This window comes from Amborella trichopoda, chromosome 13 (assembly GCF_054954075.1).
Source record: "Amborella trichopoda isolate Santa Cruz 75 chromosome 13, AtrichopodaSantaCruz75HAP2 v2.0, whole genome shotgun sequence".
Classification (NCBI taxonomy): domain Eukaryota; kingdom Viridiplantae; phylum Streptophyta; class Magnoliopsida; order Amborellales; family Amborellaceae; genus Amborella; species Amborella trichopoda.
This window is the reverse complement of record NC_142348.1, coordinates 9,958,870-9,985,466: the sequence shown is the minus strand read 5'-3', so window position 1 is coordinate 9,985,466 and position 26,597 is coordinate 9,958,870. Positions and strand designations below refer to the sequence as shown.

Genomic DNA, 26,597 nt, shown 5'->3' with positions numbered 1-26,597 from the left:
TATTGACATCATGTTATGCAGTCTTTAGTTGGGATAAGGTTCCGATGACGATGATGATGATGTTGTGCAGTTTGTAGCAATCATCGAATAAGAAAAGATCGCTAGTCATTGCTAATTTGAGCATTGATATCTGTAGATTCTCAAGCAGGAGAGGAAAATATTGTTGGTTCTTAATCACTTTTTGTTTTTCTGGAAAGAGATGAGTGAAGGAAGTTCTCTTTATCGTTATTGATTTTCTATCAACAATCAAGAAATGATACCAGTGCCTTTCATTTTACGATGGTCATGATGCTCTTGCACAATAATCACTGAAATTATATAAATGAAGGAACAGTCTCAAGTATATAGTATATACATACTGCTGTCTCTAACTCGGAAGAAACAAAGATCGCCATACCCAACTTTCTCAGTGGGGAGTTGCAGACCATGGTTACCGGGATCGCCTTCCTTGCTTGGCATTCCCTTGCAAAACCTCGATTCTCTCGATCCGGAGCGGATCTCTTCTGAAACTCAATGTAGTGTTTTCAGGATCTCGCTGCATCTTATAAGGGAATTAGTTCCTTATAATTTAATTTCGCGTTCCTAAGCATTACAGGACCTAGTTCCCTAGTTTTATGGTTCACGCTCCAAAGCGTATTGCAATCTAGATTCCAAATAATGGAACACAAGCATCGCCATATTTGGCATCCAGATCCCACCAATATGGGATCACTTTAAAGTTCCTTATTTATTTCATAGACGACTAAGCCAACTTGTTATTGGTTAGCAATGCTGGGAGCTACATTTTAAAGCCACGGATCCTTATTACCCACATGTGGAACTTGTGTTCTAAGAAAATGGAACTCGCCCCAATAAAAGTTATTCCTCACTCCATAATATGTTGGATCACTTTTACTAATGCGCTTCTTGAGTTAAGAAACTGAAAAAAATGCCTTTGGGAACTTCGCTTCTTGCGTATAGGATCTCACACCTTTATATAATGATTCTTGATCCTATGTAATAAAGGAGCTCGATTCCCAATACACATGGGCCTTGATCCTGACCTTTGAGGCTGTACGAGCATCGATCCCAAGCATAGGGATCTTCAGTATAGCTTCGCTCTGCCGATCCCACCCCCGATCCTGGAACCATTCCCGTTCCCCGTACCTAACAACTATGTTGCAGACATTCCTATTTGTGGCTTAAGGGAGCAGTTTCTAAATTTGATCTTTGCTCTTGATCTAAGTTGTTAAAAGCCTCCACGCAGGAGTGTGGGCCTCCCTTGGGTGTTATTTCAGGTAAACTATGGCTGAGATTGGTACACCTGAGGCAAAGAACCCAGGTGCCCACATAGGCCTACCTACAAGTTTGGATCCCAGCTAGGTATTGTGTACCCATGGATAAAAAATATCTATGGCTATGGGGAATGCTCGCTAAGCTCTCCATTTTAGTGAAACGAAATGCTCTCTTGAGGTTTATATCCATCCAAAAATTATTAAGACCCTCCTTTTCTGGTTCCAAAAAGGTTCAAATTTGAAGTTGAGTTCTTCCCCTACTTCAGGAAAGTGAGCCAAAACCATATTGTAAGTGGTTATAATGTTTACCATGCTATAGTGTATTAATTGTTAAGACTCATTTTGGAAGGGGTTTTTGTGCCATTGTTATTCAGAATGGTTAAGAATGTGTGGATGATAGATACTTTTCAAAGAGAATGTGTTGGTGATCAATGGACTACTGTTTGCTAGCTACTTTTACAAGAATGGGTATTGTAAACTCCACTCCCAGCCCATGTTTTTCAAGAGAAAAGAAATAACCTCATGAGTTTTTTGTTTTTATATTCTACTATTTACAATGCTGGCTGGGCTCCACTAATTGTTTTACAGGCAGGAGTTGACCCTGTTGCAGATGAGGCCTTAAAGTTGCTATTTTTAGCTTTAGAGTTTTCATATTTTAGGTTTACGTGTTGAGTATAAATGGTGAAGGAAACCTTTTGTGTTTATTTTATGTGCATTGTCAATTTGGCATTGTTTTTGTTTGTTTGTTATTTATTGTTTATAACTTTTTAGTAGGCACATTTTTCAAGAAAAGAATGATACTGCACATCTTGTATTCGTAATTTACAAAGTGCACACATGTGAATTGGGTAATACTCTATCAATTAATAGGTATATTCCTTTTAACTCTTTAACTCATGAGGCAAAGCATAACTTTCTAGCGTTATTTTATGGAAGAAGGACTGCTACTGACTATAAGCTTCAATTAATGTAATCGTTATAGAAAAATAAAACTGATAATATGGTTTATTGATGAATATGTCGTGCCCTACACAAAAATAATCAATTCATGTTTTTTTTTGTGTGATAAATTACATCCTCCTGGAAAATCAGGTGCTTGCCTGGTGCCTTTAGGCCCCATTGACTCCAAGTCATCCTTGCTGCCTGGTGCTTTTGAATACTGTGATATTCTTGTTTTTGGCATCTTAGTGGTATCAACTGGCATGTTACTTAAACTCTGAACTTGGGTTAAACAATTAACCATATCAGATTATTGTGATGCCTTCTATATAAATGCTTGCTGATACTGATACATTTTGAGAGCTATATCCATCTTTAAGTCTTACAAAATCTATTGAGTTGTTGAATCTTATTTCTCTAGAATATCAAGGTTATGTTATTTTCTGTAGTAATCACGCTGTCTTTTTATTGTTTTGTTGTCCATTCAATAAGCAAGTATTATGTTATATTTACTGAATTCAGTTCTTGTCGCATGCATTCCTGATTTATTTTCACCATCCTTGTCCAAAAGTTAGATGTCTGTACTGCAGCTACTTTCATCTCCTTATGCTATACAAAGTCTCTGATGAACCACAATTATGATTTTTTATTTTTTTTTTGCTCCAGGAATATCCTTCAGGAGTTGTAGTGGTACCCATGGAAAGCAGGACACAGAAGCCTTTCAGTACAACGAACTTGGTTGTCATAGCACCTGACACTATTGAATCTGACATTATGGATCCACATTTTGTTGCTCAGGGGGATGCAATTATATTGGACCCTGGATGCCATCATAAAATGCATTCAAAGGTATGACCATTCCTTGTAAGCTTTTTCTGTCAATGATGGTCGGAATAATTGTAACCCATAGGTTGTAGAATCTTGAGGTAATGCCACTATTAATCAATTAGTTTAAACTTATTTCTTAAATATGTAAAACCTGAACTCTTGTGATAAAGTTCCATGGATATGATAAGTTGATAATTAATTTCCTTGAAATAATTCCTGCTCTTCACATACCTGTATGCGTGATTCAGGGTATTTCACCATGGAATAATGCTGTGGAAGTTTCTACTAGGTTGCTGATGCATGGCTGTATGACCTTCAAATTATGCTATAAAGAGTCCTATAATTAAGGATCGTTTACATTATATTAAAGATATTGGACATCAAAGTTCTCTGAAAGCTTTTAGCCATGCTCAACACACCTTTATTTTATCAAGGATCCCTAGAAGAATGTGTTTGTGATGGAGCACAGAGTGTTGATGGACATGATTAATGAGAAAATGGGGCTGAAAATTCTATAGATTCAATAGAAGTGGAACTCTAGAGGCTTCGATATAGAAGTATCTCGACAATGGTAAAATCAACAAAACTACTCTAACCTCTTTAAAAAGTTTTATAACCGCTTTTCTAAACCCTAAATTATAGTACAACACCAAACTACCCCTAATAATTAATAAATTCCAACCAATTCTGAAAGACTCAACACCACCCCTGAACACTATTAAAAGTTCCAAAAATATCCTTATGAACAGTAACTATGAACAATACCCTGTGAACAATATCCATGAATAGTGGTTGTGAATAATATCTCACGAATAATAAAAAATAGACAAAATAAAAATCACATGCTGGAGATGTCATCAACAGGACTACATCTACCCCTCGTTATAACTCACCCTCGATTTCTGGTCAATATATTGTTTCCATCTGTTAGAATCTACCCTTGGAACTCCCATCTCTGAGATCCATGAATCTTCTGTGTTAGATTTATCTTTCTAAAGCACAATATATTGTGTATATGATAAACAACTTGTGGTAATAGTCCTGTATCAAGCACAAAATCAATCACCTGGGCCTCGAATTGTCGCAACTGGTCCTGCCAATTATTCTCCATCTTTTCATCATTCTCACCATGACAATCATATGAATCAGTAATATTGAATATTAACGAAATATTATAACCTGCTGGAAGCTCCACCTTATGCGCACTCACTCCCAATCTCTTTAGAACATGACAAGGCCCACTACACCTAAACCTCAGCTTATGGTACTGTCCTTGAGGAGATCTCTACTTCCATAAGTAGACCATAATTAAATCACCCTCATTAAACTCTTTTTGGTACCTATGTCAATCAGCACCCACTTTGTAGCACGCTCTGTTCCTCTTTAAGTTTTTTTGTTGCCTCCCACTAGATATCTCGAATGTGTTCCGCCCAAGCATCTGCATCATTGCTGATTTGCACCATTTCAGGCACACTCATCAGATCCAATACCTGCTTTGGATTCCTGCCATAAACTACTTCAAGAGGTGATCGTCCTGTGGTTCTATATACGTGAACTCAGCTTGAGATAATAACAAATCCCACTGTTGTGGTCGTCCTCCTGTCAATAGATTTGGAACTCGCCTTTGTAGCTCATCATGATTTGGTAAACTAGCTCCCAGAACCAAGTCTATGCAGTGTTAAAGATCTCTTATGGGAGGTAACCCACTGGGTAATTCTTCAAGCATCAAATCCTTGAATTCAAGCAAAAGTGGCTTAACTACCTCATTCCCCACCTCAACATTGCCATTATTGTTCATTACTAAGGTGAACATAACCTAATTTTCACTACTTTCACACAATTCAACCATAAACAATGTGTGGACTGAATTGCTTACACAACGATTGAATCTTCAATCGATTTAGATTTCTTTTCCACCGTAATTCTGTCTTTATCGTCGTCTCTTAAAGGGTGTAATTTCACATTTACACGATCCTTTGTAAAGAAATATGTAGTGTTCCGGCCATTATAAATCACGATACAATCGTACTGCCAAAGACGTCGTAACAACTAGTGACAAACGTCCATTGGTAATACATGTAGTTATTGGGATCTTCTAAGGAAGGGGTTGCTTCCGCTTTGGACGCTCGATCTCGCTATTTGAGACTCCGGGGTGATTCCTTGACATTTGGGATCTTGATTTGGAAAATCAGGGAACTTGATCCCAACTAATGGTGTCTAGATCCCTATGCCAAAAATTATGGTTCCTTGAGTAAACGGAATAACCACCAACTTGCAATCGAGTATTCCCTACTTTGGGAGCGAGTTTGACTGACACATTTTTTCATTCATATACAATGGAGTATGGATCTCCAATTGTTTATGACCTAGAAACTTTCTGAATGCCATGATTTCTTACATATTTTACAATTTTCGACTTTACACACCTTGTGAATCATGACTTAAGACTAGTTTTAAAGAAAGTTCAGAAAACAAGCAAGGAGAGAGAAGCAATAAGACGAAAGGAGATACAAAAGTTAATTGCGATATTGAGGAATGTCAATACACTTAACCTCCTTGGGGCTAGTTCATTAGGTCTTGTCCACCTCTTGAAGGACACTTCTATCGTTTGAATGTTGGTTAACCAAATCGAGCCACTCATGGTTTGCATTTTTGGTGATGGAATATCATGTATGCGTGGAAATGTGAAGTCTCTCTTGTGTATATCTTTCAGCCCTTAGCAGTCTTTGATTGAGGAGAGTTATTGGGAATTATATATAACAATGTCTTTTTTCTTGTTTTGCAAAGGAGAGTTTAGCTATTGAGGCATCTCTTTTTTGGAAACAATCTATCGCAATATTCTTATATATAATCATCAATTGATATTCTATTAGAAGTCATCCAATCCAATTGACTAGTGCTAGAAATGAGGACCTATGCTTTGTAGGCAGATGTGCAATTTTTGTAATGGATCACATGAGTAATTTTTATAGTGATTCTTGCTGAAGTAACTGTTTTTATCACCCTCCATTCCTATGTTAACATGTGAACAAGGACTCAGGTATTACATTACCATATTGGATTTTTATTATCACTACTCATGTGCGAAATCATACTCCAATGGGAACAAAATGTCAAAAGAATTTCAATGACATGATTCTTATTTACATTGATACCTGGGTCTACGAATTTGGAAAAAGTTAAACATATTGTTCAATGGAATTTTCTCCTGAATTGTAATACAGTTGACAAGTGAACTTTGGGAACCTCGATCCTAATCATGACATAACACGATCCCATTTAGTAAAGAATGCACTCTTGTGCAGATATACAACGCGCTCCCTAAAAGTTAGGGATCTTGATCCCTTTACCTTACCATATACGGACCTCGTTTCCTCGACCAGGATCTTCGAGCCTACCTCCCTCCCCGCTCCCCGCTCCCTCTCCCGATCTCGGAGCTCTTGTCGATTCTGTTCTTGGTAACTATGGAAATACTTCACACAATATTAAGTTGTTATACCGATTACCAATGCACAAAAAATGAGGAACAAGAATCAATAGGAACATTGCCTTGTTTGAATCATTGTATCTTTTAGGGTTGGGGATGCTTGTCTTTCTTTAGCTTCAGTTTGTTTACCATTTCATGGGAAACCATGTTCTTGCAGCTCCCACTATCTATAATGATTCTGCATACCTTTCCTTGCACTGTGCATCTTGTGGGAAAGATATTAGTATGAAACCATGGCTTGTCAACAACCTTGGGATAGGATACACAAATCCGCAAAGGTCAAATCAGTAATGGATGGGTCATTTAGGACCTTAGTATATGCAAACCTTCTTTTGGATATCCATATTTCAATTGCCTAATGTCGTTTGAGTATTTATAACATTCATATGATTTATGATTATTATTGTATTGTTATTATTTTGGAATTTATTATGGAATAGTTGCTGGGGTTTGTGGCCTTTAAAGGCTATAAGAGCTTGTATATATCATTTATGGTGGATTATGCAGCTCAATGGGAGTGTGTGTTGACTGACCAAGGGTTAGGTGGTCTATGACCTTGGCCATGTCCAAAACCTTATCCCTAGGCACATGAAATGTTGGAGAAACGTTTACAGATAGTCATCTCTTGTTGAGGCTAGAGAGATGCCCAAGGATGGATTGTAGGCCAAGACAGTTGTTGATGCAAGAGAATTTGAGAGAATAGTAAAATTAGCAAGAAACGAAGCTAAATACAAGCATAATTCAAAGAGACCTAGGGTTTCTTCTCCTTACCTAAACTAGGGTTCCAAAAGCCTAAGCTTTTCTCATTTTCATTTCTAAAGGTGACTTGGAATTGACCTTCTCAAGGCTCCACACACCTCTTATATATTATAATTCAATGTTCAGAAGACATTACATATCTATACAATGATTAAAATGACCTATATATCCTAACTTAAATTTAAATTTTGTAATGATAGTTTTACCCCTGTGAAGGTACCCGTGAACAATACTCATGAATAGTACTTCTGAATAGTACACTTGAAGTAAAAAAAAAACCTAGAATTCTTAAAAAACAAAAAATTCTTAAAAATAAATCTTAAAACTAAAATCAAAATATATATCCTTTAAAATTGAATAGAAATTAAAAATAAATATAATTTCTATTATTGTCCCCTGGTTGGAGAAAACTCGTCCTCGAGTTTCGAATTGTGTGAAGATGAATTCAGCATCAAAACCACCTTCTTCAACCTTCTTCTTTGTTGGCTCAAAGATTATTCGTGATAAAAATAATTCCTTAAGAAATGGATCCTGATATGTATATTGAGGAATCAGGACCACAATTTGCAGATTCTGAATCAACCATGCTTCCAATGACTTCTTTGATTCCACTACCGTAAATTACTTGAAAGGCCGCGATGTTGATCAGTTCTCATGTTGACTTCTCTCCATATTCTTCACCCTCTTCCAAAATATCTTCACCATCATCTTGATCCTTATCATAGATCACATCTCCTAAAAACTCTTGTTGTTCATCCTAGTGTATATCGAAGATTGGTGGTGAATCCCAATCTACAACTTACCAATTTCGCGATGTATCTTTGTCAAAATCAATAATTTCATCCTTCAAATTGAAAACCCTAGAATGATGTTCCCCATGTCTAGTCTTTTATCGTTATCCTCGTCACCTGATTCCACACACGAAGTGTGAAAGTGAAAAGGCTTGTACTCGATACCATCTTGGGCTGAAAGATCACCGTCTTTCTCATTATTGAGGCTCCTGAACTGTTGTGCCAACTACTGCACTTGCCTTTTTTTTTTTTTTGATAACTACTACTGTACTTGCCTTTCAAGTTCCTTAATTTTGTCATCTATGGGAACACATAGTGTATCTACAAAAATCCCCTTTTTACGGCCCCTTCTCACTGCCATTGGTTCATCGAAATCACACCTTAGGCAATCAATAAGATCTAGGTTGTTTTGGCAAAACTTTGGCCAAAATATACAAATCCTAGACCCCACTGCGACTTCCCTCTTTGTTGTTGATGTAGGGCACAAAAAAGCTTCGCTATAGTGATGTTCGTAAAGTGCTACAACAATTCTATAGGCTGCTATAGTAACTTCGTACACTGCTATAGTACCTTCTGTGTAGATCGTGGGCTCTGATACCACTTGATGTAGAGAACTTAAAGAAACATAGAAAATCAGCAAGAAAACACCTTGGCACAAGCAATTTTGACGAAATCCTTAGGCTTTCTCCCACCTAAGGCTTAAGCTTTAGACTTCTTTTCCCAAGACAGTCTTTTCTTTTCTTAAAGAGGAATACGTGAATACCTCTCTTGCCAATCCACACCCTTACTTATATCGGAAAATTATTGTTTTGGACAATATTTATCCATACAATTAACTTTTGACGAAAAGGTTCTAACTTAAGTATAACTTGAAATTAAACTCCCTTACTTTAATTAAAATATCTAAAAAGCCTAACTAGTCCAACAATTAAAAAAGAAAAAGCATCTGAAATAGCCTAAAAAATTATATAAAATTCAAACTATTTCTTGCTCTTGTTGTTCTTCTTGAAAGCTCTCTTAGGGTTTTCATCCTCCAAATGTGAGAGAAAATTAAGAGGAATCTGTGGCTCCTAAAGAAGATACTCGTGGCTACTTCTTGTGCTTTGATCACCATCAGTTGTATAGTCTCCTGTGTGCAGATGTAGGCCTATGAGAGACATGAGTAAATTCTCACAAAATTCCACATGGCATATACATATGAGAGCCACATTATCTGTAAGCAATCTTAGAAAGGGGCACATGTACATATGCATAGAGAGAGTTCCCTTTGAACTAGAGTGATGTGTGCTTGACTTACTCTTAAGGGGGGTGGGGAGGGGGGGGGGGGGAATGTAATTTACATTCCAAGATCGTAGTTTTATTGTTTATTTACTAGTTTTCACGAGCCAATCATGAGCCCCTGCATGAGATTGTGGGTCATGGGTTTCGTTGGGCCGGTTTGAGAAGACATTTGTGGATAACGGTCACTAGGTTGGGTGGAGTGCCCTTATAGTCGCTTGGTTTCGACCCATAGGGTGGCACACCTAACCCTAATTAGGGTGCGTATCTTGTTTGGATATTGGGTTTTTGGTGACGATCTATTTTTGAGTCATATTTTGCTTTCTATAAATTGTAGTTGGGTTTTTATGAATCATTTTTAACGGCTAGGACATATCATGGTGAAATTAAAGTGAATGCGGTAAAAATGATTTTCAAAGATTATATACTTGTTTTTAAAATTGAATTAGGTAAAGGATCATCAGTGTTGAAAAGATTAAATCTATAGGATATGTTTTATGAAAAACGCCATTGACGTGCAAGGTCCATCTAGTGTGCAAAAATCATACCAAGCCGTCGAGTTATTTTAAAACTATTCCTTATGTAATAATTCCTTATGTAATTATTCCTTATGTAGTTATTTTAAAACTATTCCTTGAAAATCATACATTGAGTCTTGAAATTATTTTTATGAAATGGGAGATGTGTTGTTTGTCGTTGATCCTGTTTTATATACTCATAAGTCTTGACTCATGTTTTTCATTGTGATGATTATGTGGCGTGATAGTCAGTTAATTGGAATCCTTGACTACTTAAGACCGAGAACCATAAGGAATGTCTTGTGATGCTGATCTTGTCAGGCTTCCTTGACATATGTTGTCTAGATAAAAGCACTTGGTGTGTATGGATTTACATCCAAGAAACTACTGTGGTTGAACCTTCATGGTTTAGAAAAAAGGTTTGAATATTGCAAAACTCGTGCAATAGTTATTCTGGCGTGGAACTTGCTGAAGACTCTTATGGTTTGACCATGAGGGCAGTGAGACAGTACTTGGTGTATACATTTCTGGTTCGAGTGAAAGTTATTGCAAGTCCAACAGTTGTTTTTAGATGCTCGTATTTTTAGATATACAAGTGTTCCATTATGAACCGCCGAAGGGATCCAGATGACTTGACATCCCAGTGGAAGTATCTCTATGCTTGGTGGAGCAGCTGAAACAACATATTGTAATGCTGTCTACTATGGAACCCAGATATGTGGTTAGGTTGTCTAGATGTGAAAGAAGCAACAAGGTTGAAGAACTTCCTCAAGTTGCTAAGATACGACCCCATACGATGAGGGTACGCAAAGGTCTTTTGCAACAACAAGTCCATGATTCGCGTTGCTAAAGGGTCACATTTATATGAGAATATCGAGGACATAAAATGCACTATTGCCGCATTTGAGACGAGATCTGGGCAGTAGAGATAGGGTGTCCCCCACAAAGGCTACATTAGTGAATCCTTGATAAGAGGATTGGTGGCGAAGGAGTTTACAAAAAATGTGTACATTGTAATGGCATGAGAGAGTTAGTGAGATGCGAATGAGAGATTTTGTATTGTGGTGATGAGAGTGTGTGAGGAGAGATTGTAAGACCTTCAAAGGCCAAGTGGAAGATGTTGGGGTTATGTGGGCATTTAAAGGCCTTATAAGAGTATATAAAACTATGACTATAGTGATGTGATAACTTAGTGGGAGTGGCATCCGGAGGGACCAAAGGATTATGGTTTGTAGGGACCAAATGAGGCACTTTTATGTCGTGACTCACCTGAGTTTCGATGGGCTAGGCTTAAGTTGATTTGTAAAACCGTAGTGTTGGGCATAAGGCACAACTGATAAGGGTTTTGTGGTGGGATTATCCTTTGATAGGTCGGAGAGATTCCTAGGGTAGTTGGCCAGGGGACTGTGTAACTCCTATCTGTGGTGGCTGGCCTGAAGGACATGGGCCAAAATCTTCATCATTGCCATCACACGGCATGTACACTAGATAGCTGTCCAGGAAGCAGTGCATTGGGGCATAGCCTGTACATGTGCGGAAGAGATCTCTCCATGCAACATTGGATTTTGTTGGAAGGTTCTATGAGATAGTGTACTGAATGGGACCTAGAATTGTCCTCAGGTAGGAATCTGAAGTCCATGAACTAGGATCGTGTACTTTTCATTTATTGATTGGCTTTGAGGGACCAATCATGAACCCTGTGATGGGCGGTGGGTCATGGGTTTGGTGGGGTTAGTTTATGAAGATGATAATAGTGCATGGTTTTAAGAATAGATGGAGTACCTCAATATATTTGTGTTATCCTTGACCCTATGGATCCAATTCCCATCAAATTCATTTTAATAAGTTTAAATATGTTATAATTTGAATTTTAGAAAATTACAATACATTTTTAAAACCCTCTATATATTTTATTTTGGCAAAAAGGAGTGTTAAAATAGGCAAAATTGAATTTTGTAGAGTGTATACATATAAAGAGAATTACAAATATTAAATGGGATGTAAAAATTATTTTATTAATATGTAAATTTTGTAGAAGGTGAGAGGGCCCATTTATGATAGGGGCCCATCATATTGAGCCCATCTAAGTGGGGGCATAATGCTCACAAGGAACCCACACAGGTGGCATGCCCCACCTCCTCTTTCTCTCTCTTTGACTTGTTCGACAAGACTTCAAGAGTGTGTTTTGATTCTGGAATGAATTAAGAGAAAGGATTGATTGATTTCTAAAAGGGAAAGATTTTGGATTGATTGAAATCAATATAATAAATAATTGTATTTTCAATATATTAAGTATTTGATGGGAATATGTTTAGGAAATTGAGGGATAATGGTTCTAGTACCTTCCCTTAATCATGACGGTTGATCTAGGAAATGGGTGACTAATATCTCTTCACCCCATAGATCTCCGAAGATCGACGCTCAAGATTAAGTCTCACTAAGATGGCAAACCCTATACCCCAACACCCTAGACTTTGTATCATAAATACTCTCTTATGGCTTGAGACAAACACACTTCTCTCTAGACATCTCTTCTCCCTAGTGCTGCATACCCTTCTCTCTCCACATTCTCTTTCTCGAATATCACCTCTCTCTAAGAAAAGAAAAAGGAGGGTTGCCATGCCCTAAGGCCATAGGAAAAAGGGGTGGCACGCCCTAGCTTGCCTAGGCCTGGAGATTAGTCCATCCCATATACAAAGATTCGTTTGATGCTCTCATAGAGATTAAGGTTTGCCTAGGCTTCCCACATTCTGAGACAAGTTTGAGGACCTCGATCCCGTGTGCCATCGATGGAAGTGACCCAAAGTGGGGTGTATGAAGTTCTTGGGGTTGGCAAGGTAATTTGGTAATCTAATGATTCCATATTTCTTGATTCAATTTCATATATTGTATTTTTTCTGAAAATGGCATATAACTGAAGATCCTAGATTATATTAAGGTTTATTTCTGTAAATTAAAGGATATATTTTGGACACTTGTAAGTAGTGCTGCCATCGGGCTGTCCCGGCCTGGGCCCATTAAATGCCCAAAAAAATTCGGCCTGAGCTTGGATGTTCGGCCTGGCTTGAAAACTGCTATATTTAAGCCTGGCCCGTCCACTGACTCGGAAATGTGCATTTTGGACTGGCCCAAATATAAGTCTGGCCAGGCCCAATTAGAAGCCTCTTTTTTTTTTAATCTCTCTTTTGTTTGTAGGTCAAAAAAAATATTTTTTGTAAAAAAATATTTTTTGTAAAAAAATTATACTAAAATATTTTTTTTGAAAAATTTAAAAGCCAAAAATAATATTGGGAAATGAAAAGTTTTGCGAAAAGGGGCGGGAACATGTGGTCACTCACCCACTTCATTCCCCACCCCGACCGCCCCTTCTCCCTCTGTAAAAATCCATCCCCCTTCTCTCCTAAAAATCCATTCACTTTCCCCTCTCTCTAAGAATCCATCCCCCCCTCTCTCTCTCCTTTTCTCTAAAAAGCTATTCTCTCTCTCTATAAAAAACCCATTTAGAGAAATGGAAGTTATATTTAGAATGCTTTGCTTGATTTAGAGAGAGATTGCAATGAGGGAGGAGAGGAATTACATAATAGATACCTTTCAGAGTTCCCTAGAACGAGCTTCAAGCGCATATGACTATTACCAAAGAGGTATTCATTCTTAGACTGAAAACCAAAGCTAGAGTACTTGTCTAATGAGACTTGAAGGAGCTCTCCATTGTTTCATAACTTAGCCATATCGTTATGTCAAAATTTGAGTAGAAATTAGCCTTAGAGGTCATAATAAAAAATCCCAAATAACTAGTGTTAAAGCCGAACAAGAAGAGAAAGAGGAAGCCATGGTAAGACAGCAGATTAAAGAGAGTATGTGGTGTTTAGGGTGTGTGTGTGTGTGTGTGAGAGAGAGAGAGAGAGAGAGAGAGAGAGAGAGAGAGAGAGAGATAAGAGAAGTGTACAATAAGGGATGGTGGTAGAGTGTAGAGAGATGTTAGGTTTTTATAGAGAGAGTAGCAGCAAGTGAGAGAGTGAGAAAGAGAGAGACCCATAAAGAGAGAGAAGAGAGAATTTTTGGTTTGGGCCATTTCAGGCTGGCCCGTAAGAGCCCTGCTCGGCCTGAAAAATGACCGCTCTTTCATTTTGGACCCGAAACAAGTCTGGAAAGGGCCCAAAGTTTCGGCATGGACTGGAACCTTGAGGCCGGACAGGACCAGAAGCTTGAAGCCCGGCCCAAACCATTGGGAGCCCTACCTGTTGGTGGGGTGTTGTGGCCATTTAATGGTCTTATGAGAGCATGTACTGAAAATATATAATGAATTATTGACTTCAATAAGAGTATGGTCCAGCTTGGACTGTAGGGCATTGTTAATGCCTTAGACATGCATGAGTTTTGGTTGGGTATGACTCAATATGAAGTCCAAAACCCGTAGTCCTGGGCATCGTGTAAGCACAATTGATAAGGGTTTCGATGCGGGGTTATTCCTAAATGAGGTCAGAGATGTGCCCAAGACAATTGCCCAGGGGACATGGATTTGACCCCTGTATGTGATGGATGGCCTAAGTGGACAAGGGTCTAAATCATCATCATTACCATCACACGGCATGTACACTAGATAGCCTTCCGGAAAACAACTCTTTGAATAAGGGTGTGTGACGTGTACATGTATGGAAGAGATGACTCCTTGTAATACTGGATTGTATTGGAATGACCCATGAAGCATACTGCTGAAATGGGCCATGGACTTGTCCTCAAGAAGGAATATGTAATCCATGGTCTAGGATCTCATCTTCGCCACTTATTGGCTGACTTTGACGGTCCAATCATGAACCCCTACGATGAGTTGTGGGTCGATCTGTTGGGTTAGTTTGAGAAGGTGCAGTGAGATGCGGTCTCTAGAGTTGGCGTCTTCAATATATTTGTCATAATCCTAACTCTATGGATTCAATTCCCATCAAATCTTATTTAATATGTTTAAATAAGTTTAAATTATTTTATAGATAATTAAAATGAATTTTTAGACCTCTCAGGGTATTTTATTTTATTGAAAAATGATTTTTATATAAGAATTTTTTTTTTTGGATTTATTTTAATCAAAGAAAAATGAAATATTTGGAGGTTTTGTAAAATTTGTTTTAATATTTAAAAATTAATATTAGTATATTGGGGGCCCAATGGGGTTCAATGGGCCCACCAATGTATGTGTGGGGCCCACATGGACACCACATGGGTGGTGCGCCCCACCCCATGCAACTTTCCTTATTTAGTTATATGCCATGTGATGATTTAAATTTTTTGAAAACTTAAGGTGTAGAGATTTGAATTGAATCAAGATAAGAAAGTGTGAGATATTAAATAGTATGAATTAAATACTTTCTTTACACAAAATATTTGATGGGAATGGAGTTATGGAAACTGAGGGATAAGGTTTCACATCATTCCTTTAATCATGATGGCTTCACCCCATAGGTTTCTAAGATCAAAGGCCAAGATTAAACCTCATGATGATGGCAAAACCCTATCGCTAGAAACCCTAGCCTCTTGTCTATAATACTAGCTATGTGGGTTCTATTTCTCATCTCTTTATCTCTCTCTAAGCAACCAAAGGGGGCATGCCCCACTCAACCCTTCTCTCTCTTTTTCTCTCATCCAAATTAGGGTTTAGGAAAGAGTTAACCCTAAGGGGTGGCGCGCCTAAGCCACCTAGCCCTAGGTCCTTGCCTCATACTCATGAGTTGAGCCTCGGTCAAGGAAATCTCATGTGATGCTCTCTAAGGTTTTTGCCTCTTCTTTCCAAATTGTGAGGTGTATTTCTTGAACCAAGATCCCCTGCACCATTGGTGGAGGAGACCTGGTTTGGAGTTTACAGAGTCCTTGGGGGTAACCTGAGGTAAAGTACGCAGTATTTCATATTACGTGTTTCTATTGCTTCCATTGCTTCCTTATGTAATTTTCAGTTCTACACGATGAATGTAATTTTCTCTTAAATGACATGCAAGTGAGTGGTCTTGGCTCTTTCATTGAGTAAAAACTACATTTGGACTCTTGACTTACTCGGTCACATAGTCCACCTTTCACCTGTAAGTGTTCTAGCTAGTATAAATAAAATAAAGAAGAAAATTTTAATTGTATGTACTTGGCTAGATCATATTGTCCACCTTTCACCTTCAGTCATCACTTTCATAGTGTTCTTTTGTTTGTAGAGGCAACTTCAGAAGAAGAGTATACTTATGGTTCCATTATTTCCTGTTTACCCCTTTTTTTGTTTTTTTTTTGTGTGTGTTTTTAAATGTCGACTTATTGCCTGTTTTCCTTTTTGTGTTTGGAAGATCATCTTAACCAACCAAACATGGTATAGGAGATTGCCAAATCTTTCCACATAAGTAACCACGAAGAAGTCAATCCTCACATGCATCAAGTCATTCACTAGGTCTGTATGTATGATCAGTAAAATGTGTTTCTGGTCAAGCTCTCTTTCATGGACTTGAATTAGTTTCCTTTATTATGTCAGATACCGGATTGTAAAGTTCATTTTCCATTGAGAGAAATTGGCCATGTATGACCAATTGTATCTTGGAAATATCAAATGCTATCTTGATCATTGAGTTCAATTCTAGATACATGAAGTTCAGAAATTTGAGGAAATGTGTTGTGTAGGTTGCAATATCTTATTCATTTAATGAATCCATACTTCAGGATAACAAATGGAAATAAGAAAACTTTGGGCTGTAGTGAGATTTTTAGACTTTAAGTGTTGGGGAAGATAGGGGGCCGAATGGAATGCAACCAAACGAAGGCGTCGATAAAGGTTCCTAACATAATTGGTCCATACCTTGATGGAAGATGTGAGTCCAATGGTTAGGAGTTTCTTTAGATTTAATAACTTGAAAATTTGAGGCTGCACAATATTTTATAGTAGTACAACTGGGTCTGAAAGGGATAGTTAGCTTTCAGCGTACCATGCGACTAATGAAGTGGAACAGTAGGGCCATCTACATTGCTGCAAAACTTAGCTTCTTGTGAGTAAAGCAGGCATGTGATGTTGATCTTAAATTTGTTAGGTAGAATATTTATCTTAGTGAGATAGTCTCCTAGCATTTTGATGAACCAGTCACCAATGGACATGCTTACGAGGCTTATGACCTGTTTCAACAGTCATTAGATGGCGAAGCCTCCACAGATCCTTATACTCGAGCTTAATAAGTACCAGCATGCGCAATCTAGGGGGCCTCAGGGGCATTTCTTTTATTTTTCTTCATGTTGTTTTATTTTTTGTTTTTGTCCCCATGGGAATTTGTTTATTTGATGCTTGCATTAAAGTGGGACTCAAATCCTGTTTCCACTAAATTCTTATAATTAGCAAGGCATATGCTTGATTTTTTGAACTTGTAGTTGCATCATTCGATTTTGCTTGTTGTTGTTGGAGGAAGGTTCTTGATGGTTGCGTATGATGTATAATACTTGGCTCGATCTGACAAAGTGAATAATGTTTTGAGTCTTTCAAATGACTGCCAACCATAGGGATGACTCTTTTCTGAGGTGGCATGGTCACTGGTTATTTATGTTCTTGGTTTCATTTGGGTTCTCTTCCTTTCTTTCTTTTGTTCTTGGCAATGATGTGCTTGGTTATTTTATGGTGCAGCTTGAGGAAATTGTGGCTGCATTGCCAAGAAAGTTACTGGTCCTTGTAACTCATCATCATTATGATCATGTAGAGGGTAAGAGTTGTCCACTTGCTAGCTTCTTTAGATTTTGGACACGGTTTTTGTGAGTCCTAGGATTCATATGTAGATATGCATCTCCTCTTCATGACCTATTTTTGAGATGGATTTTGGATCTAATCTTTAAGGTGTGTATAATCTCTAATATGGAGAACATGAATGTGTTAAAAACAAGAACTTTTAAAAAACTAAAAAAATGATAGTTTTTGAAAGAAAATGCTAACTGTTCATTTTTCTTTTTCCTTTTTCTTTTGGAGAGACCACAACACCACATCTATCTCTAAGATGGATGCGGGATGCCTTGGGGGATGCAAATGCAGTTATTTGTCCCCCAAGCATAAACCACTTTACCTTAGATTTTTGACTTATTGTTTCCTTTTATAGATTAATATGTTATTCTTGGTTCTGGTTTAGGTCTGAATCACAAAATAATGTTGTCATAAAAATATCAGAAAGATAATGCTTTCATGGCACTGTCAGAAAGATGATGGTTTTGCGGCACTGTTTTCATATAAACATTAGCATGTTTTCATTCATTATGAGCTCAAGTAGTACTTCATGCACTTGGAACTTCTTGATTGTAGGTTTGTCAGTTATTCAAAAATGCAACCCCGAAGCTACTCTATTGGCACATGAAAACACCATGAAACGTATCGGTAAATGTTATTCCTCTTGTCTTACATTTTAAATCTTCACACATTTAAAATATCCTTGTGCATGCATGCATGTACATGAGATGGCATTCCTGTCGAATGCAAGATTCTTTCAGTGTTCTTTCATGCAAAAAAAATTTCCTTTTCTGAATTTGAAAGCATTTATATTTGATTATTCATCCCGTATATTCACAGGACTTGTGCTTTTAACTGTCAGCTTTAAAAGCGCTATTGTTTTCTGCTTAATTACTAAAGTAAGCAGTGAATTTGAAAAGTTCCTTAATTATGTTGTAAAAGGCTTCTTCATAAAAAAGATATGCAAATATGTGCCAGTACATCTTCCAATTTTGAAAGGGAATTTAAGGTTTCGATGTTACGTTGGAGCAAATTACATAGATGGCATATCTAAAATTATGTTTTCCGCCAACCCAAAAGTTTAATCAATTGATAGCTTGTTGCAGTCCCCGACCAATACAGGAAGTAACTGACTCTATCTCAATGTGAAATTGGGAGTCTCTAATGGGAATTGCTTGTGTTAGTATTACTCTATCGTAATGCTCATATTGCTTATACATTTTATGAGGCCATGGTTGTAATTTAGTTTTTTGTATCTGATGTATTTTGCATTTTGATACTTGCTGCTCTTCAGATGGAATTACTGATTGGAATATGCAACTTACCCCTAATCATCAAAACTAGGGATAGGTACTATCACATAGTTGTTGGAGACGGGAGCGGGATCGGTTCGGGAATCGCCGAACTGCCCTATTGCGGGGAGTTCCCTGGGTTTGGGATCGGCGTCCATACAATGAACAAGAGAGGGGACGAGATCCTTAGGTTTTTGGGAGCGAGATTTGAGGTTTTGATTGGCAAGAATCTAAGCTCCACTGCACATTAAATGAGGTTGTCAAGTAGAGTTAGTACAGGTTTCCTTGGTTAAGGGATCGAGGTTTCCATTTGTCATATAATGGGGTTCCTCTTGTTCTAATATTGAGATTCTTCAAGTATAGGAATCAAGGTCTTCAGTTGATTGGCCCCAAGGTCCACAACTACCATTGGTTAAGGGAATGAGTTCAATATGTATGCTATCCTCTAGTTAAATAAATCTATAGTGCCCCATTTCTATACATCACATGCTTACATGCTACTTGATAAATGCTAAATACTACTGAACAACTTTACTGTATATGTCCATAGTCCATGCTCCAAAATCCAATATGTACATATGAGCGTATGACAATTTCTAATTACATAAATCCATAATGCTCTATTTCTAGGCATACATGTTACTTGATGAAATATTAAACAATTTTAGGCACATTACTATATAGTTTGTGGTCCATAGTCCAAAATGTAATATGTATGACGTCCTATGTTTAAATAAGTGCATCAAACCATATTTTTATGCAACACATGCCTATATGCTTGATAAATGTAAAGAGTATGGATTATTTTCTCCTTAGTCCGTGGTCCTTAGTCCAAAATCTATTGTGTATGACATACCCTACTTAAGTAAATGCATATTACTAAAATTTGATACATCAGGTGCTTATATACTGCTTAATAAATGCTAAATAATAGTCCATAGTGTACTTATGTACTCCATCCTTCTTATATATACTCCAAATCCCATTAGAGGTATAACTTTAATAACACAATCCCTCGAATCACCAAGATATTCCTTACACATAAATCCAAAAAAAAAAAATCTACAAGTGCACAAATTGGATTTTTCAATTATTGTAATCAACTACATACTTAGATCACCAACACGTACACCCCCCCACCTTCCCTCTTCCCCGCCCATATCCCCCCTCCCTCTATAGACCCAAAACAAGCCCACATAGCTCTTTTGCCATTAGCTTGTGGTGATCATTCTGGTGAATCTGGTCGCTCCTCCTTGTGCGCTTGTGCTCTTTCCCTGTGTATTCTGTGACTCTTGTGTGTGCATAAGAAAGAGAGAGAGTTGAGTGTGTGTGCAGTAGAGAGAGAGGTGTGTGTGTACACAGTAGAGAGAGTTGTGTGTGTGCAGTAGAGAGAGAGGTGTGCGTGTACACGATAGAGAAAGTTGTGTGTGCAGTAGAGAGAGAGTTTTGTGTGTGCATAGTAGAGAGAGGGAGAGAGTTGTGTGTGTGGGCGAGTAGAGAGAGGTGTGCAGTAGAGAGAGAGAGGTGTGTGCAGGGAGGAGTGAGAGTCAGAGCGAAGGAGAGAGAGTGAGAGTGGAGAGATAGTGATGAGATGAATGCTTTTTTTGTTGCTTTTCGTATATATTTTGTGATTTATGCCATAATCAGGTATTTGGATTGAAACACAAATGTTGCATGGGTTTCGATGCATTGAATTTCTAATATTTATGTGATAAATTTGGATTTAGGATCAGAATATGAATGTTACTTTGTCTTGATTTGACATTTTATTGGATAATCTGGTATTTGATCAGAGCATAAATACTGAATTTGTTGCTCTGTTATAAAGGTTGCCACTTATATAAAAGGGGGAGAGAGAGGTCTAGGAATACTGTGGAATTGGATTCATCTGTTTTCGAAAGTAGATTCCACATATATAGAATTCAAGATTATAATGTACCAAAACCTTGGACCATGTTTGATGGGAGCGGGAATCTATTTCGAAATACTACTGGAATCCACTAATAGTTGGAACGGGATCCCTTTTATTTGGGAGCGAGAACCCAAAATTGAAAAACCGGGGTCTCTACGAGATCCCTTGGAGGAACCATGGGAGCGGGAACGCCACCCTACCCCCACTGTTCCCTTAACTATGTACTGTCATATCTATGTGTGCTATTCCTGATCTTGGCCTTGGCCTTATCCTGGCTGACTTGACTCACTGTCCTATTGAGATATAAAAAAGAAAACAAAAATCAAATATTGTGTATAAGAAGTTTTATGAGTCCTGGAAATTCAGTGAGTGCCTGAAGTGAGTTGATTCACTGATTCTCTAAGCACCGATACATCATGCTCATGTGTCTTTGTCAAAGGAAATGATGAATGAATTATTTGAGGTATGGAGTAAAATGCTGCAGTTCAGATGTACGATAAAGAAGATAAGTATGTAAGAACTGTGCAAATGATTCTCAATACATGGGGCCAGTGAACAAAATTTTTGCAGCCTGGCCTTTTAGGTGGCCTAGGAGGCCAACCGAATTGAGTAGGACCTAGGAGGGGCCCATTCGGGTTGGTACTCGGGCATTCTCCCAGATGCACTGGGGCGGCAGGTCCACTTAGACGGATTGCCCAGCCGCCTAGGTGGTCCGGTGAAACACCCTTGGCCAATCGAAAATGTGTCATTTCCCCCACAAAAGAGGGGGGAAAAGGAAGAGAGAGGGGGGGGGGGGGGGGGGGTTGGGGGAAATGCTCCCCAAAACCAATTTGCGTTCATTTCTTGCTTGAAAAACACCCTAACAAAGAAGCCTTTGTGATTTTTTTCGAATATAAAAAAAAAGAAAAGAAATTGAACTTTTCATTGTCTTGCAAAATCGAACAATATTCAATCCAAAAACTTTTTGAGTCTTAAAGTGCTTCCAAAAGAGGTTTTTCGGCAACCAAAGGTCACCTTTCCATCCAAGTTTGATTAGTCAGTGAAGTTCACGTTCAAAGTCATATACGTTTAAGTGGGAACTCCACAATAAAATAACACGCCCAAAAAGTAGGGAATGATCTTTTTTTTTAAGAAACAATAAATGTTCCATGCACCCAATTAGGGAGGTTTAGCAGCCAACAAAAATCCCTCAATATCATCTTCAAGTATCTTGGTGCCCACCTAGGCGGCCGAATCTGCTATCTTGAACATTGCATATGGCTAAAATACTTCAGTTCAAAATAAAGAAAGGAAGAATACACAAATGTTGCATGTATCCAATATGTATCAATGCTATGTTCGTATTAAGGCTATCTTACTACAAGTGACAATTCTCCAAATCTATAAAGTGTTTCATAGCAGTTACAAGCAGTGAATGCTTCAAAATATGAGAATTTTACTTGATCTGATTAAATTAAAGCATATTATGAGGTTATTTAATTTTCTTATGAAGGTTTTTGAAGTTAAGTGTGCTAATGAACCAATTCGTACAGCCATTTTTAAGTTCTTTCAGATGTAGATATTGACTTGAGCTTTTGTGCTTGTAATATTATTTACTTATAATTACAGAATAAATAAAAAATAGAAAAACATTTAGTTATTTATAAACACTGACCTGATAAAAGTTTTTTTGAAATGTTGCATATTAGAACTGAGAATAGCAATGGTAGATTTGCATTACAGTCAATCAAACTACCAGAGCTTAAAGTATATCAGTGCCCCTACAGCTGGTTTATGAGGAGGTTATATGACTGAAACTTTAGTCAGGATTTTTTCCCAGTATCATTGGTCCTGGTGAAATTTTTATGAACAGTTGTTGGGTCTTCATTCTTAGATACTTTGTTTCCCTACTAACAGTATGTGGTTTTGTCGTATTAGGTTCTTGGTCTCTTGGTTACACCCCATTATCAGGTGGCGAAGTGATCAAAGTCTCTGATCAAAAGTTGGAAGTCATATTTGCACCGGTATTCCCTGTTTTCGTTTTCTTCATTTAGATGGTTTTACTAAAGTTTATGTCCAGAGCTTGATTTGGTGATGACAATAGTAAAATTATTTTAAAACCTAGTTGTGAAATAATTTATGTTATTTTTAGTAATGTGTGGTCAAAGGTGACCACCTCAATGCAAGGCGACCATAAAGCCTGCTTGATATGCCACCTCAGGTGGATGTCACTAAGCAGACGCCTGGTGAAATGTCACTCATGGGCAGAAAATCTTCCCACAGACAGGTTTTTAGGGTAGGGGGAAAGCCTTTGGATCCAATGAGAGTAAAACCCTTATTTTTTTACAAATTTCATATCAGAATTTCTAGGGTTCTTCTAGGTTTGTGTTCTGATGATTTGAGTTCACAATTGATATAATATGTTTGTTTTATTCATGCCATTGTTTATACTTTTAAGTTTTGACATTCAACGTTTTAATGTTGTTTGATAATATAATTGACACTCTCTCGAGGAGTTTAATTTCATGAACTAATAACAGTTTAGGACAAATTTCATATCGACTAGCTGTCCTATGGACATGAAGGCTGCTTTTCAACTTCACGCTTAAATTGATGATATGACTTCTCTGATTATTGAAAAAAGTACAATATAAGTTATGTGAAATAGTAGACTTGCTCAGTTGTGTTTTTGAAGTACCACATTGAAGTAAGTTGCAACTAGAAAGGAGTGTTTGGTGTCATCATTTGAAATGAAAAATAAAATTATTTTGCTAGAGGAACAAAAATCAACCAAAAAGTCCAGTAAGCAAGTCTGTGATTGACTTTCAAAGGCCCATTTGATTGATTTGATGGCATAGCAGTCTTCACTCTTACATGTAACTTTTCTTGTTGGTAGACTTAGAGGCATTTGCATTGTTAACTGAACAATGACATCCATGCTTATGGCATTGGCCCAAAAATTTTAATATGAGGTTGCTCATCTGTTGCATCCTAGTGAAATAAGATTTGTTTTCGGGGAGCTGCTAGCTGAAGCTGTAGTATTATTCTGAATGGAGAATGACATGTTTATCATCACTCATGAGAAGATGGTAGAAGTGAAGTCAATTGTTATGCTGTCGACATTTGGGACATAAGAAGATTAGAGAGTGATGATGATAATGATGATGATGATGATGAGAAATCAGGTGAGAGAGAGAGCAAGAGAGAAAAGGGGGATCCTCTGAAGACAGAGGTCGAAGATTAGAGAGAAAATGAAAGAAAAAGAAAGAAACAAAAAAGGAGCTAACCACGCTTCCGAAGTTTTTTGCAGGACAACCCTAGTTTAGGCCGCTCAGATATTGTAGGAGTGTTAAAGATGGGAATAATTCTATCAAAAAATTGAGGTCTACATGTGAAGATATAAAATAGAAGGAGAAATATATAGATGTCCCTAAATAATTTAAGAAATTGCCCTTGCACTTATTCAACAACTGTGATACCCAAGCATAAAATGCTTATCTTAAAATCAGAGCTAATAATGGTCTGGGTTGGGGTTGGCCCAGGCCATGCCCTGCAGCCTAAAACCCTAGTTCGAGCCAGGCTTCAAGTCCTAAACCTAGGCCAAGCCCAATTTCAGGTTGCTAGGCTGGGCCACGCTTTTCTATTTTATGTGGTCATACCAGGCCTTAAATTGCATGCAGTCTTTGAAAAGTCATCTGCCCTGCTACCTAGGTAGACTTTTTCGAAAAACGACTAGGTTGGGGTAAGGCGAGCAATCCTAGGCGAACTTTTTTTAAAAAATCGTAATTATTAATGCATATTTATTAATAATTATTGATTATTAATTTATCAAAAATATTTTTTGCATATGATAGTAAATTATTAGTTTATTGGTAAATCAAAAAATAATATTAATTGGTAATTATTAATTTATCAAAAATGCTTTTTGCAAGTAAGAGTAATTAATTTATTGGTAAACCAAAAGATAGTATTGATTCCTAGTTATTAATTTCTCGAAAATACTTTTTGCATGTGATAGCAATTAATTTATTGGTAAACCAAAAGATAATATTAATTCAAAGTTATTAATTTCTCGAAAATGCTTTTTGCATGTAATAGTAATTACTAATTTATTGGTAAACCAAAAGATACTATTAATTCGTAATTATTAATTTCTCGAAAATACTTTTTGCATGTAATAGTAATTATTAATTTATTGGTAAACCAAAAGATACTATTAATTCGTAATTTTTAATTTCTCGAAAATACTTTTTGCATGTAACAGTAATTATTGATTTATTGGTAAACCAAACGATAGTATTAATTTGTAATTATATATATATATATATATATATGTAATTATTAATTTATCGAAATTGCTATTTGCATATAACAGTAATTATTAATTTATGGGTAAACCAAAAGATAGTATGAATTCATAATTATTCATTTCTCGAAAATGCTCTTTGCATGTAACAATAATTATTAGTTTATCAATAAACCAAAAGATAATATTAATTTGTAATTCTTAATTTCTCGAAAATGCTTTTTGCATGTGATAGTAATTAATTTATTAGTAAACTAAAAAGATAGTTTTAATTTGTGATTATTATTATATTATATATACAATAAAATAGGGGGAGGTGTGGCGATCCAACTTTTAAAAAAAAGACAATGAAGGCCGCCTTTGGGTCTGGGCGCCTGCCTTAGCACCTGGCGGCTCAAACCCCCCACCGCCTTGGCAGCTGTCTCGGCCTTCTTGAACATCAATTTGCATGATAGGTGCCCAACCCTACTAAAGTTTGTGCCTGAAACTGAAGCCTAGGCCCAGCCTGCTTCCCACATATAAGGTTTTGGCCACTATTTAAGCTGGGCTGGGCTGGGCTGGGCTGGGCTGGGCCAGTCGCCGGACCATTGCCGTTCCTACTTAATATGAGTCATTCTTAATAAAACTAGGCTCTTCCTCTACTTCTCTCTTATTGCCGCTGATGTTCCCACATGCTTTCCTTTAGTGTACTTGAGCTCGTTTTGTTTCGTAAAATTTCGTACTCTTTGAGCTGGTTGAAATAAGTTGTTTGTGTTTTTTGTTGTTGTGGGTTCTTGAAGTCTCTCCTTGACAATGTAACATTTTCAAGGCTCACCTTGGTACCATTAAACAATGGAAACAAATGATTTCAGTGGGATTCGAGTACGAGCCTTTTCACTTTCGCGCTCCACGTGGGGAGTTAAGTGATGAGGATAGTGACAGAAGACCCAGACGTTGGGAGCATAACTTTAGGGTTTTCGATTTGAATGATGAAATTTTTTATTTTGATGCAGATTGTATTGAAAATCAGCAAGTTGTAGATTGAGATTCACCACCAATCTTCGGTATATACTCAAATGAACAACAAGATCTCTTAGGAAATCCGATCTATGATAAGGATCAAGATGATGGTGAAGATATTTTAGGAGAGGGTGAAGAATATGGAGAAAAGGCACCAGGAGGGCTAATCTATATCAGCCTTTGAAGATCTCATTAACATCGAAGCCGTCGAGCATTCAAGAAATTTTGGGTATTGGAATTAGAACATGGTCAACTCGTAAGCCGCAAATTGTGACCCTAATTTCCGAAAGTGATGTCGAGAAAACCTCTAAAGACCAGAAAATTAAGTTTGAAGTTTCCTACACAATTTTCAATGGAAGTCTGTGGATATCCATATTGATAATCATTGATTCCTCAATATGTATGTCAAGATCCATTTCTTGAGGAATTCTTTTTACCTCGCATAATATTTGAGCCGACAAAGAAGAAGAAGGTTGAACAAGGTGGTTTTGATGCTAGATTCATCTTAGCGCACTTCAAGA

The 26,597-nt window shown here is 37.3% G+C and overlaps 1 protein-coding gene across 8 annotated transcripts in view; it reads left to right on the top strand.

Moving 5' to 3' along the window:
• LOC18432182 (Metallo-hydrolase/oxidoreductase superfamily protein) overlaps positions 1 to 26,597 on the top strand; it is a 62,821-nt gene that overhangs the window by 20,634 nt on the left and 15,590 nt on the right. For 4 of the 8 annotated variants that reach the window (XR_016046839.1, XR_002280594.2, XM_011624300.3 and 1 more), the window contains exons 4-7: positions 2,880 to 3,062; positions 17,502 to 17,577; positions 18,165 to 18,236; positions 22,710 to 22,795. Coding sequence is in view for 2 of the 8 variants with exons in the window: in XM_011624300.3 (XP_011622602.1) it covers positions 2,880 to 3,062; positions 17,502 to 17,577; positions 18,165 to 18,236; positions 22,710 to 22,795 (417 nt within the window). In the remaining 6 variants the exon portion in view is untranslated. The remainder of the gene's footprint in view (positions 1 to 2,879; positions 3,063 to 17,501; positions 17,578 to 18,164; positions 18,237 to 22,709; positions 22,796 to 26,597) is intronic. The other 4 variants (XR_016046843.1, XR_016046841.1, XR_016046842.1 and 1 more) reach the window with 1 other exon arrangement.